This window comes from Euprymna scolopes, chromosome 19, assembly GCF_053919585.1.
Source record: "Euprymna scolopes isolate OS-2025 chromosome 19, ASM5391958v1, whole genome shotgun sequence".
NCBI lineage: Eukaryota > Metazoa > Mollusca > Cephalopoda > Sepiida > Sepiolidae > Euprymna > Euprymna scolopes.
Genome location: NC_136500.1, coordinates 22,463,851 through 22,478,728, shown reverse-complemented (window position 1 = coordinate 22,478,728; position 14,878 = coordinate 22,463,851). Strand labels below are relative to the sequence as shown.

Here is a 14,878-nt window from a genome sequence, read left to right as displayed (position 1 = left end):
ATGCAAAAGCGCCGACATATGTTAATTTTGTATATTTTTATTATCATATTCAATTTAACGCCTGTTTTAAATGTTGGCATGTGCTGGGCGGCTTTTAGGAATTTATTTCCAAACCCGCTAGGTGTTTATTTATTCCTTTTTCTCTCAAGTCCATTCTTATCAATTCCGCCCATGTTTTCCCTGGGCTTCTTATGGCAATATCTACTTTTTTACCATTAAAAATTGTTTAAGAAAAAAATGTAAGAAAAAACAAAAAGGTTTGAGAAAATAAAATTTCCCATTTGCTAACCATACTCTACATTTCTTTTTGGCAGATGTGAGGTGTGTATGCTGCGGAGACTGGGGTAAAAAACATCCCCTGTTGATGGACCACCCGAATAAGTTCTATGGTGTGTGCAGACACATTATGACTTCCAGAGAGAATCCTGATTTTAAAATGATTGTGAATAGTGCGTATGGTCACGGACGTAGTGTCAATCAGATCTATCAACCGACATTTGACATTATCAACGCAAATTCCACAATGCGAGTTGCATCCTTAAACAAGATTATTGTAAGTTATCTATTTTTCTTTGTTGAGAGTATTTCATATTCTCCTGAAGTTGAAGGAACGGTAGATACCATCAAAGCGCACTATAGAATTACCCCTACATATAACACATATAGGACATCTGGCATCAATTGAAATGAATGGCTCTCGTCTTGGGGAGGCCTCAGTTTTGACAAGCTTCTGGACTTGACCTTTACTCCTGATCTGAAATGGAACACGTACATCAAATCTGTTACCAAGGTTGCTGGAAAAATGGTGGGATCCTTCTATCGATCCAGTAGATATCTCACTGCTGATGCAATTCTCTATCTATATAAGAGCCAAGTTCGTCCAAGGATGGAGTACTGTTGCCACATCTCGGCAGGAGCGGCTAGAAAGGATTTATCCTGCCTTGATAGAGTTCAAAATAGACTTCGTAGCCTCATAGGAGATGTCCTTTTTTCTTCCCTGCAACCTCTATCCCACAGAAGAGATGTAGCGAGTTTGTCTTTGCTTTATCGTTATTTTCATGGCAAGTGCTCGACTGAATTTCAATCTATGCCCCCTTCGTCAAACTTTCACAAGAAACATTCGTCTAGCTGAAAACACTATCAATAATTCCACCCTCTTTATCTGTGCCTAAACCTAAACGTAGATTCCATGAACAAAGCTTCTTTCTTAGAACTGCACGCATATGGAACTGTCTTCCATTTTCCTGCTTTCCAGCTGACTACAATATGGTTGTCTTCACGTCCAATGTTAACAAATTCTTGATAAGCCGTTCCCCTTAAGTTAACAAATTTACTGAATTTCAATTACTAACAATTACTATATTGTCCAATTGACTACTGTACACTTTTTAACCCTTATCCTCGAGTGGCTCCTGAACCTTGATAAGTGGTCATGCCTATGTAAAAAATAAAATAAAAAATTAAAAAACGACACGGTGTAACTTTAATACAAGTTAATATTCAATATTATCATCATAACTTTTGTACTATGTAAGAGAAGTCTAAAATAAACTATTAATAATAATAAAAAAAAAGTCAACATACCAAAATAATGAAAATGCGATACTAAACTGTAGAAATTGAGGAAGGGTATATTTCTTCTTATTTTTCCTCTTCTCTTTTCTTCTTTTTCCTTTCTCTTGAATTTGTATACTGCTGCTGATGTTGTTGGTCATGTGACTTATTTCTGCCAGTTGATTGATCTGCGCATTACCGCGTTTTGTAATAAATTTGAAAGCTGAAGTTGGCTGTTCAGAATTGAGTTCGGATTGGTTGACACGGAATAAAATTGAGTGAGAAATGGATCTGAATTGAGTTCGGCATGACACGGAGTTGAATTGAGTTTGGAATGACACGGAGTTGAATTGAGTTTGGAATGACACGGAGTTGAATTGAGTTTGGAATGACACGCAGTTGAATTGAGTTTGGAATGGAATTCAACTTAGAAATGATGATAATAATTGCTACAAAATTCGTGTATACATTATCTACGTTTAAAAACGACGTTCCTACGTATTCGCCGTTTTGAAGACGCGGGCATATTTATGTTTAATAAATGTAGCAAAAATCAACTAATGGTCAAATTTTCATCGAATTTCTTATGCTTATTAATATTTAAATTAATTTATATTTAAAATGCTGTTTCGTAAAATACATGAGGGGAAATATATTTGGTACATGTTCACCCTCCATCATATTTCATTTTATGAAATCTGAATAAAATATATTGAATTGAGCAAAATTTTAACATATTATAAAGCTGAAGGGTTTAAAAATGTTCAAATATTTTTTTTTGTATAAACAACGTGTTTTTTACTTACCTTTAATTCGTAAAAAAAATAATGAATGCAATACTATTGTGTATAAAAAGAGATAATGTTATTTTTTTTATACTATATAATATAATCTGTTGAATTACAAAGAAAAAAAACATTCGTTTCATTGCATTTTGTTTATAAAAATGAAGTTAGGTAAAAATTATTGAAATTAGGGTAAAGTTAATATTGACAGTATTTTATAAATAATGTTGTGTAGGCGGTGCGCGCACACACACACACACACACACACACACACACACACACACACACATATATATATATATATATATATTTAGCCAGTAGAGTTTAGTTTCCTAGAAGTACATCCAATGAAACAACATGTGTCTACGAAAGAGTGCTCAATGAGTAAACAGACCAGGTATATGAACTTTATTTATACAAAAATTGATGGCTACATATGTGCATACATGTTTCTGTAATCACCCGTGTTGGGGGATTACGTCTTCAGGCCAAGAATTATCGTCGAGAACTGATATTTCAAACAAAAACATTTTCTTATTTCGTTTACAAAGTTAGAATGTAACCTCTCCCCGCTGATAACCCCCACCCATGTTACATTCTACCTTTGTAAACGAAATAAGAAAATGTTTTTGTTTGAAATATCAGTTCTCGACGATAATTCTTGGCCTGAAGACGTAATCCCCCAACGCGGGTGATTACAGAAACATGTATGCACATATGTAGCCATCAATGTTTGTATAAATAAATTTCATATATATATATATATATATATATATATATATATATATATATATATATATAAATTATTGTTTCGTCTAGTGGTATAAATAACAGCATCTTTGATATAATAGATGTGTGTATACAGAGTGTGGAAATATTCATTGTGTCCTGAATGTATATAAAATGTTAGTTGTGTGTGCAGACGCTTTTTTTTTTTTACAAATAAACGTAGTCAATAAACGCCAAAACTTTCATAGAGAGCTTTTTACAACCAAACAACAACAATGTGTCTTCTTGTCTCAGACCAAAAGAACCACATACCTTCTTATTGGTCCAAACTACTAAAATAACGTCATAACAACAAGTTATATTTACATGGTTTTTATTCGTGTTATGGATTCTCTTGTTGAAGTTTAGCACACTGAGGCTCTTTCTACACTTTCCTGGTTCGCTGTCCGCTTCCAACAGAGGCGTTCAAACGTCTGCTCGCTAACGCGTTTTTTTTTTTTTTTTGCCAACTCCTCAGTTTGATCTTTGCTAACTATTACATCAGTAAAACCTCAACAACGTGTTCAAGGACACAAAGCAGGTGATCTCTCACGTAAACTTAACTTTGTTTACTTCTAAACAAATTGAAAATCCACTTTAGAATTCCTAAATCGACTTTGCTTATCTAATTTCTGCTTAAATTCCTGAATAAGTATTCCAAGCAGTAAATACGCATTTTACAAAATCTAATTGTTTTATTTTTATAATAATAATAATAATAATAATAATAATAATAATAATTGTGATTTCGTTTATCCACGTCTCTCTGGAAAGGGATGGGATTTATTTCCAGAGGATTTCCCTTAATCCCGGCTTTAAACCAGGAGCTTCAAAGATTAAGGGTTTTCCTAAGGATGTTGGTGGTACCTACAACAACAACAACAATAATAATAATAATAATAATAATAATCGACTAGGTTATCTGGCGTTGTGCGGTCAATGTTTAAGAATAATAAGCAGTAAAAATTCGGATTTGTGGATCCTTTTAAAAAGAAGAATCTGCAGTCGTTTAAAAAAAAAGAAAATTATAATAAAACAAAGAAAACAATAATAAAAAGAAAACTAATAATGATGATAATAATAATAAATAAAATTATAATAATAAAGGAAACCGCAACAACAATAATAATAATAATAATGATGATGATAATAATAAAGAAAATAATAATATTAAAAATAATAAAATAATAAGATAATAATAAAGAAAATAATAATAATATTAATAATAAATAAAATAAAATAATGATAATGCCAAAGAAAATAATAAAATAATGATAAAATAATAATAAAGAAAATAATAATTATAACAATGATAATTACAATAAAGAAAATATATAGTAAAGAAAGTAATAATAATAATAATAATAATAATAATAATAACAATATTAATAACAACAGCAATAATAATAATAATAATAATAATAATAATAATAATAGCAGCAACAACAAACCGGGGACAGTACAAGAAAACAAAAACACAAAATCCTTTGGGGCATTGGAGATACAAATAGAAAAACTCAACAAAGCAAGAAGCGGACGTCATAATAATTAAGGAAAGAAACTGCCAAATTGTGCATTTTTCCATCCCAGCAAACTACAGAGTGAACATCAGACGGAAAATCCAAACAAGTATGTGAAACTTGCCAAAGAACTGGCAGAAATATGAAACCTGAACAAAATCGATTTAATACCAATAATTGTATGGGGCACTTTTAGCGGAGTTCTAATGCAGAAGGGCTAGACACCCTTTTTATATATATTCATCAGATAGACAGCGCCCCTCTTTTGAAAACCCACTCTTTGAAACGTGAACGAATGAACGAACGAGCGTGAAACCCCACTCTTTGGACCATGAACAGACAAATAACCTTATCCTTTTCCTTAGCGCGTCATATATACATATCTTTCCCTACTTACGCCACCCACCCTCCCACATGCGAAACGTGCGGAATAGAACGAATTAGGAGAAATCAATTTTAGAAGGAATCAACTCACGTGGATCGGGGACATCCAGAGAAATTCATTCGAGCATTTGCAGGCTACCTGTTAAGACGTGAAAAGCCAACTTCTTACTAACAGTGTCACGATAGAAACAACGGTTGTTCAAAAGGAAATTGAAAAATGCGAGGTTCGCTGTTTGTTTGTAAACAAGCGGTTTGAGCACTATAAAAGTAGTGGACGAATGTTTGTTTAAAATAGACATTTGTGGAAATTATTTACGGGCGCCGCCCCCGTGGGTCGATAGGTAGAACTGTTGACCATCTTACAATTTATTCTTTTAATTCAGTTGACATTTACAATTCTTGACAATATCTGTTTGGTAGCACAAAATCAATCACTTAATTATTATATCAATCAGTGAATCTATTTTGCCCTTAACTCATCAGAAGAAATAGCAACAATCAATCCATCAAAAGGAAATAAAGTGCGTTTTGCCTTGTTTAAAATCCGAAAATTGGAAAAGAAGCTGTAAATACCTTGTAATATGTTTCCATTACGCCATTTTGAATTTAGAAATAAAGTCACTAAAACCCATCTATTCGTACTAACAGATTCTATTAATTTAGGTTTATTGTGTCAGAAATGTTCTATTTATTAATTATTAAATTTATTATTTATAAATTAATATATTCATATTTACCCAAATAACATCAACAATTACAATCTATTACAGATGTTTGCATATACGAAACAAAACAGAAAAAAAGAAAAAGAAAAAAAAACTTTTTTCCGATTTCCGTATATATTAAATTATTTATTAATCTGAATTTAAAACTATACATAACTAAGCTCTCTTGACTGTTATAATCAAATTTATTACTACATAAATTATAATTCTTAGTATTACTTAATTCTACATCTATAATTTGTATAAGTTCGTTCGCTATATAATTCATTAGCATATTTGTTTACCTTGAGCGAAGAAAGTTTAAAATTTAATTTAATGTTTACTATAATAGTATTATCCCCCCCCTTGAACAAAAAACCCACCTCTCTCTCTCTCTCTCTCTCTCTCTCTCTCTCTCTATATATATATATATATATATATATATATATATATATATATATATATATATATATATATATATATATCTCAGCTATTATCTTTTATTCTTTCATCATAAACAAATTCACCTTCTAATTTCCTAATAAGTAATATTTATACAGTTCTAATGTCTTACATTTAATATTATTCGTTGATTAATTCAGTGTATATTATGAATTAATTAACTTTTACGTTGAATATAAAATGTTAGTATTAAAACCATTGTAATATAAAATATTATATATTTATGGGTTTAATCGATAGTCTAAATTAATTTATAATTCATTTCTGCTTAATATCGAATTACAAATTAATTTAATTAATTACTACATTAATTATCAATATTATTATCATTATAATAATTATTTTGAAAGTAATATTTCAAAGTTCGCAGTTCACTATTTTTAGTAATCTAATATTCTACAATCGAGTACTAATAAACATTTATCGAACTAGTTACATACTTAAGTGTAATTTTAGTTTAACATTGAACAGATCCCAATCCCCCTCATAATTAGATTACAAAGTATCATAATCACATAATAGTATGTTCTTTCAATTAGTCAAATGAATGTTTAAATTAAATCTAATTCTTATTTTACTTTGAGTAAGAAACGTGGCGGATATGATACTTCCGGTTTAATGAGAACTAATTGAACTAACATCGATACATGTACACAACATTTATGCATATAATTTTTTTTTCAGGTAGTCATTAAAAAAAATAACAATCATTATCGTAATACGCATTCTTAAAACAATTAAATATTTGTGTCCAGAGGACGCTCATATTTAATTTCATTGTATTGCATTTAATATCTTTGTATTCAAGATATTAAGATGTTTTATTTATTTATTTATTTATTTATTTCAGGCGAATGGAGAGGAAATGAGACCTCCATTTGAAAATAATATGGGATACTCTGCCTTTCACAAAAAGGGAATGTTGCACGTCACAACACCCTGGGGAGTTGCGGTGGCATTCAACGGCTTCAATTACATCAATATTAACCACCCGACTGTTGGTATTTTTAATGAACCGTACGAGAATATCCAGCCAACATTAGAAGGGTACATAACATTTTTAAACATTTTAATTGCTTTAATAGTTTGGTTCCCATACGTCTGTCCAGTGTTACCTTTTGTTTAAATAAGTTTCATGAACTTGTTAAAAAGCTAATAGAGATGAAAATTTACCGATCTCAAAGTGAGCATGGTGTTTTGCGTGTCGGACGGCCATTCACAATAGGGTAAACGTGTTGGTCTTTTTGTAGGTGTTCTTTTTTTTTTTCACACGGTGGTCACCACTTATCAAGGCTCGGAAGCCACTCAGGGATAATGTTCGTGATTTGCATGTGCAGACAACATACGATGAGAATGCAACACATGGAAAAGAACGTGAGCAGATGAGAAAGATATTCGTGCAGTTAGAAGAGTGACGTTTGTGGGAGAGGGGTAAGTGGCGTTAGCGTTGTTTTGGCATCGTCTGAACTAAAGTCTTAGACCACCGTAAAGAATTTATTATGCGGCAAACATGTTTTTTTTTAGTTTCTTACGGGACCGTTTACACTACACTTTTCCTTACATCTAAATAGCAGGTGAGTGCAATTCAGACAAAGGAGCCGCACACGTAAAAAAAAAACTATACACAAAAAATCTTCTTCCCAGGTATCACCTTTTTTTGGAGGGAAAGGGGAGACTTTGAGAGTATTGGTGAGATTATACAGGTTATATTTGTTCCTAGTCCAAAATAACCATATTTTGTGGAAGCTGAATCTTCCACATTCATCATATCTCATCACGCTACTAGCGGATCATTCGTTGGGCATTAACGTCCATCAAATCTTGATTAATACAAGTTGGTCTATTACTACAATCATTGAGGATGTGTTTCATAGGATTTTCACAAAGAGAATTGCTTGTTGTTGCTAATCCCAACCTGTGGAGCTTGCTGGCTATCCTTCCAACCGTCATTGTTGCTTATCTCAGTCACCTAGTCCTTCCTTAGGAGATCTGTTCCATGTGGGAGATGTTCTCTCGTTTATTAGATAGCTTTATTTAAGTAGCCATTCCAATCATTCCTTTGTGTCTAACTTTGCCATCGTGAGGAATCAACTAAGAATAAGAATATGCAACAAGAAAAAACTAAAAGGAAACTGTTCCACCAGCAACCAGTAAGTATACCTGAAAAAGACTTTCCTTCTTCCTCCTCAAAGCGTCAGGCATAATTTCCATGGACAAAACTTTTTTTTTATTACAAAGGAGTCACCGCTTATCAAGGCCCGGAGGCCACTCGAAGATAAAGGTTAATGAGTGTACAGTAGTCAATGGGATAATATAATAATCGTTAGTAGAAATTTGGTAAATTGAATTACTTAAGGGGATGGTTCATCAAGAACTTGTTCACGTTGGACTTGAAAATGACCATATTGTAGTCAGCTGGAAAGCAGAAAAACGGAACAGAGTTCCACAGGCGTGCAGTTCTAAGAAAGTAGCTTTGTTCATGGAATCTACATTTAGGTTTAGGCACAGATAAAGAGTGGGGGAAATTATTGATAGTGATTCCTGCTAGACAAGTGTTTTTTGTGAAAGTTTGGTGAGGAGGGACCCACAGATTGAAGCTCAGACGGAAGTGTTTCTCCTTTGTGGGACACATTTTTGGGAGACTGCTTCCCTACTGATTACAATCTAATCATCAACAAATACTTGTTGTAATCCATCCCCATAGTAATCAGATGCAGTTCATACCATTGTTCAATTTTAGTACTCCCATAGTGATCTTCATCTTTCGGCTGACAATTATTTGACTTCATTAAATTTTATTCTCGGGTGGCTTTTGTGCCTTGATAAGTGTTGACCAAATAATGAAAAATCTCAAAAAACAACCCCCCAAAAAAACAAAAAAAAAACAGTCTTAATTCACTTGGGTGTTGCTAGCAAGCATTGAATACGTTCAGTAATTATTACAAGAAAACATTAAATAATTTTATTCTCGTTTGTCAAAATTTCAAAATAAACTTTTTCTTTTTTCTTTTTTCAATATACTTTTAGATGTGAAAAGGTCAAGCTTCAGGACCGGTGTTTACTCGGCGAAACACAAAACTGCAACAATATGTTGAACGAGGAAGTGTTTGGTGCATGTATTAAAAAAATTGGAAAGGCTGCGGCTCGACGTGAAGTGTCAATTTGCAAAGTGAGCACATGCAGTTATTACATGACACCAAATATGTACTCAACTGCCATGTGTGAATCCTTTCACCATTTTGCTAGTATATGTGAAAAAGTTGGAGAGAAAACTGAATGGCGAAAGTTGTCCGGATGTGGTAAGTAAATGACCATTCAGTTAAGATATTAGGTTGTTTGGAAAGAAATTACCTTTTTACCTGATGATATAAAAACATTATTAAATACAAGTTGAGTCGTATAATTCACACGTATTATTTACTCACTATTAGTTATTATCGCTGATTGCTCACTGACAAAACAACAAGAACAATAATAATAATAATAATAATAATAATAATAATAATAATAATAATGATTGCCATATTGCTCCCACTCTCACATAAAGTACTCCCAAGGCATGCTCAAATCTATAGTCTCTGACAATCTAGTTCTACTCTTGGCCTTCTTGTGTAGTTTTGTCACCAAGCCCAAAGAACCTGCGTTACTGAGAGGAGAATGTGCATCAGGCAAATAAGTGCCGCCTTAAAACCAGTAGCTCTAGATTAGTGGTGCTCCAGTATCTGGCAAGATCGACCATCTAGGAGAAGGAAAACTCCGATTACAAACCACTGGAGATGGTGTCTCCAAAAAAAAAAAATCACTGGTAGTTGTGTAACCTAAAATTCACTAAACATCTTATGAATAAAATGTCAAATCAAAGTATTGAGAATAATGGCGTGAATGGGACGTCAATTGAAAGTAAAGGGCCCATGTCCTGAAGGCTTATCTTTGAACAATAGTGAGAAACCGGTCTTCATCCTGCAATAGCTAGAATGAAGTGGAGTAAAGAGATTAACAATGTAATCATGGAATGCTTCTTTAAAAGCAATTCTTTATCATGAAAATCAAGGAGTACAGATACTGTAAGTTTAGAGAATGGAGAGAACAAGGAACGTTTGAATCAACTGAACGGCATGTGTATGATCAGGCAAGAACAATATGGAAGAACAGATGGTTATCAGAGTTAGGTGGTCATAAAAATACAGGTGAACACAGAAGTATGGGATGACATGGCAAGCGAAGGAGATGTGCTGATTGATGAGGGAAGGACAGAGAATATAGAAGTAGATGTGGTTGAAGCGGCAAGAAAGAGACAAAACAATGGATGAGGTAATTGGTAATGACGGAGAAACTAATGATGAGGTGCTGGAAGAAACAGGAAGTCAAAGGGGTTGTTGAAAGACTGAAAGAGATTATGGTGAAAAGAAAAAGAAGTGATGGAATCATATTTAAGAAACTAGACAGAAAAAAAAAACGTTTGAAGGTTCAGGTAGACAAAGTAAATGAAGCAATGACGTATGCGAAATGGAGGTTCATTACAGAAACAATTAATTTGATCATAGCAGGTAAGGTTTGGATCACAGAAAAATTTGTATTGAAAAGTGGTGGGCACCAGAAAAGATATGTATCGAGGTGGAAAAGAAGAAGAAAAAAAGATGATATAAAAGATTAAGACAGGATATAAACTTGCTTGGAAGAAGGTTGAAAGGAAAATTAGGTGGGAAAGAGACAGAGAAATTCAAACAACTGAATGAAAAGTACACACAGTAGCATATCAAAATTTTCAAAAAATCTGCAGTATCTTAAATCACTATGGGAACGTTGATAGATTATTAAGCACAAAAAAAAAACAAACAGAAAAGTACAGAGCAGAAAAAGAGGAAATTAAAACTATTCTAGGGAAAATGAAACAAAGAATGCTCGCAAAAAGTGCAAAGGTTCGAAGAAAGAGATAAACATTAAGAGAGAATAGGTTGTTTGGTTTCGACTAGAAGTTCTGTGAAGGACGTAATAGAAGGTCAAATTACGTAAATGAAGTACCAAATTCAGAGGTTCTGGATATGACCTTAAACGATATCCGATGGTGAGGTGCATGCTTGTGGGCTTTGGGGAGTGTGGAGCCACCCTTTAATTGCCATTGCTCCCAGGTCCATTCTGACCCAGAGTGGTAGTAACTGTTAGGGTCCCAACTATGGGTTGAAAAAAAAACGATGAACGAATATATTCTATTAAAAAACTTTTTCTTCAAAATCACTGGATTCGGTATTAAATGACCTGAAAAGGGTTGATATGCCATAAAACAAAAACAACCAACCAACCAACCAACCAACCAAATTCAGAAAATGTACAAAGTTTTGAGGTGCTATTGAAGTGTTAGGAGCATAATGGAAGTTTGTGGTTGAAGGATGTGAAGAATAAAATAGAAAGTTAAAGAAAATCCAATATGTGGTGAAAGTGAACAAGAGGAAAGTTCAAAAACAATTAAGGAAAATTCTAAATTGGAAAGTTCCAGGACCAAATGGTATACAGGAATATTGGATAAAACCTTTACCAACTTGCATGAAAGGATTTCATCTGAAATTGACGAAATTTTGACAGGAAGTGTAATTTCTGAATCGAATACACATGAACAAACAGTGCTCTGCCAGAAAGATACTCTAAAGGGCATGCAGTTGATAACCCATTATCTGCCTTCCATTGACAGGAACTTTGGCAGATGACATTTACAAATATCTGGAACAGCAAGAGATCTTATCTGAGAAACAAAAGAGATATAGACGAGGTAATAAAAGGACCAAAGCTCAATTGCTTATTAATAGGACAATACTTCAGATTGTAAGAGAAGATTCACAAATCTATGCATGTCATACAATCTGAACTAAAGAATGTATGGAAATATTTGGAATAGCGACGAATGTACGAGATTTCTTGGAAAGAAGTATGAAACAATGGAAAGTGCCATTAACATAAAACAGAGAGGATCTTGGGGAAGTTCATCTGAAGAGAAGAATTTTTCAAAGAGACAGTTTGTCGCGATTGTTTTCTGCTTTGAGTATGGTGCCCTTGTCGTTCATATTACAAAAGGTAAATATGTGCTATGAGTGTGGAAAGAAGTACTGGGTAAACCATTTCTTAATTATGGGCGACTTCAAGTTGTTTGCAAAAAACGAAGGCCAGCTGAGTATACTTGTGAGAACTGTTCAAATGTTCAGTAATTACATAGGTATGGAATTTGGCATGACAAAGTGTGGTGCCCTGAAATTGAAAAAGGGAAAGTTGTTGAAAGTGAAGAAATAAAGCTTTTGAATGAGGAAATGATAAAGAGGTTGGAGAAGAAGAATAAACCTTGTTAGGAGAAACATATATACCCCCCCCTCCTTATATCATAATGGATATATAGATATGAGCCAGACAGACCTCCCTTCTCCCCCTTTCCAAGTCAAGCCAGACAGACAGACCTCCCCTTCCCTCTTCCAAGTCAAGCAGCAGACCTCCCCTTCCTAAGTTGAATAGCGAACAGTCGAACGACACAACCCCTTCCCTCCCTACCTGATCAACTATAAGCAGCAGTCAAACATCCACGCAAACATAGGTAACCATGACAGCTGACATCAGGCGGTCGTGACGTAAGCACCGAGGAAAGCGCGCGAAGTTCAGTTTTGAGTTGACAGCCGTTGGGAAACGACGACAATATTTTCTGCTCCCCAAAAAGCAGAAATATGCACCCGCGTGGACGACGCATGGTGACCGGCAAATGATCAACTCAAGGCTTTCACTTGGGGGTCTGAAGGGGTGGGATTTTGTTGCTTGTCAGATTAGTCAGGAGTATGTACGTTGAGGGGACACAAGTGAGTTCATCAGAGCACATTCCATTAAAGTACTTGTAAAACAGACAAAGGGATGTGACATTGTGGCGATGGGACAGAGGTTGGAGTTTGACTGATAGTGCGAAGATCCCAAATATATAAAACGAAATTGTAAGTCAAAAAAGTTCCAAAATTTTCTAAGATGTTTAATGACACATCTGTCTTTCCAGGCGGTTTGATATTTATCGTTTGTAAATACCTTTATTATTATTTTTAAATACCTTTATTAAAAAAGGATAAATATTAAAAAAAGGATAAATGTTAAAAAAAAGGATAAATTAATTGGATTTTTTCAAAAAAAAGAAATTCTTTGTTTTTCATGTCAGTAATTAAATGCCCTGCGAATGAAGAATATCAGGCAAGGGCTCCTACTTGTGAACCAACGTGCGAAGACAGAGAGCCGAAATGTGACACATACCATGAGGCCTGCGTGTGCCAATACAATCACGTCCGTTTGAATGGAAAATGTGTACCAGCTTCAATATGTGGATGCTGGTATCAGAAAATGTACATGCAAGTAAGTCTTTAAAAATTATAAAAAGCTCCTTTAAAAATTCAAAGCTTCTTTCTTACAACTGCACACCTGTGGAACTCTCTTCCATTTACCTGCTTTCCAGCTGACTACATTATGGTCGTCTTCAAGTTCAACGTTTACAAGTTCCTGATGAGCCGTTCCCCTTAAGTAATCCAATTTTTCCAAAATTACACTTCTAACGACTACTATGATGTCCTTTTGACCGCTGTACATTCTTTAACTCTTATCCTCGAGTGACCTCTTGGCCTTGATAAGTGGTGATTTCCTTGTAAAAGAAAAGTAATGCGGCAAATTACTGTTATCATTCTAGTAGCATACAGAGTCAGGTGAGGCAGGGTGCTACTGGGAAGTGATCTTAAGAATCTAAATTGAGAGGGCATCCAATCATATTTAAACTATCTCGCTTTCTCATAATATTTTGCAGTACTAGGATTTATACTTGAGTCTTTAGGCCATACAGTCACACTTTATTTTGGTGGAGGAACACCTACGATATAACTGATTAATAAAAAAAATCACTAAAAAAGTTGGTTTTACTATTTATGAACCACTGTAACATAGTGCGGATGACCATATGCAAATACCATGCCATGAGCGAAATGACGTCACAATAAGGAAAAAGACTATAAAAAGAAGAGAGCATGCATTCTCGAACGTGCTTGCCGTCTCTAATGTGATCGTCTTTTCAAAAGAAGACGATCACATTAGAAAAAAGGAGCACGTTCGAGACCACGTTCGAGGACACATTTGAGATCATGTTCCAGAGCACGGATGACGTTCAAGAGTATGGTTGAGAAGACAACCACATGAGGGACGTCACAGCAGTAACAAGAGAATAAGGAAATAAATGTTGTGCAACAAAAAGGGAGTTGAAGTTCTTTTCTATTCTTTGTTTGCTTTGCGACTGAAGCTACAACCCAGAGAACGTTACACAACAAATTATGACACAAACAACAAAGGTACAACTAGGCATGACAACTGGCTCTGGCTGATTTTCTACCAGTGTGATTTAAGCATGTCATTCGAGTAACCTGTGACGTTAGATGATCAAACATGACCACTGATTGGTGCTCATTTTGTATTAAAGTAATCACAGCACGTGAACGATAAAATCTATTTACTCTCAATATTCAGCCATTAAAATTATATTAACTTGAGAATTTATTTTTTGCGGCAAAACCTTAAAAGATATTTGGCAAAAAATAAAATTTCGATTTTTTTGTTTTTAAAGTCTGGAAAGGAAAAAGATTTTCAAACACAATACTAAATCTGCATGAAATAAATTAAGATCGTATTTACAGTAGGTTTCTGGAATTCT

General features: G+C 34.0%; 1 protein-coding gene across 50 annotated transcripts in view; it reads left to right on the top strand.

Annotated features, from left to right (window-relative positions):
* Positions 1 to 14,878, top strand: part of LOC145303484 (uncharacterized) — a 578,993-nt gene that overhangs the window by 20,763 nt on the left and 543,352 nt on the right. For all 50 annotated transcript variants that reach the window (XM_080144904.1, XM_080144905.1, XM_080144871.1 and 47 more), the window contains exons 5-8: positions 315 to 553; positions 7,028 to 7,224; positions 9,205 to 9,476; positions 13,352 to 13,542. In XM_080144904.1, coding sequence (XP_080001030.1) covers positions 315 to 553; positions 7,028 to 7,224; positions 9,205 to 9,476; positions 13,352 to 13,542 — 899 coding nt within the window. The remainder of the gene's footprint in view (positions 1 to 314; positions 554 to 7,027; positions 7,225 to 9,204; positions 9,477 to 13,351; positions 13,543 to 14,878) is intronic.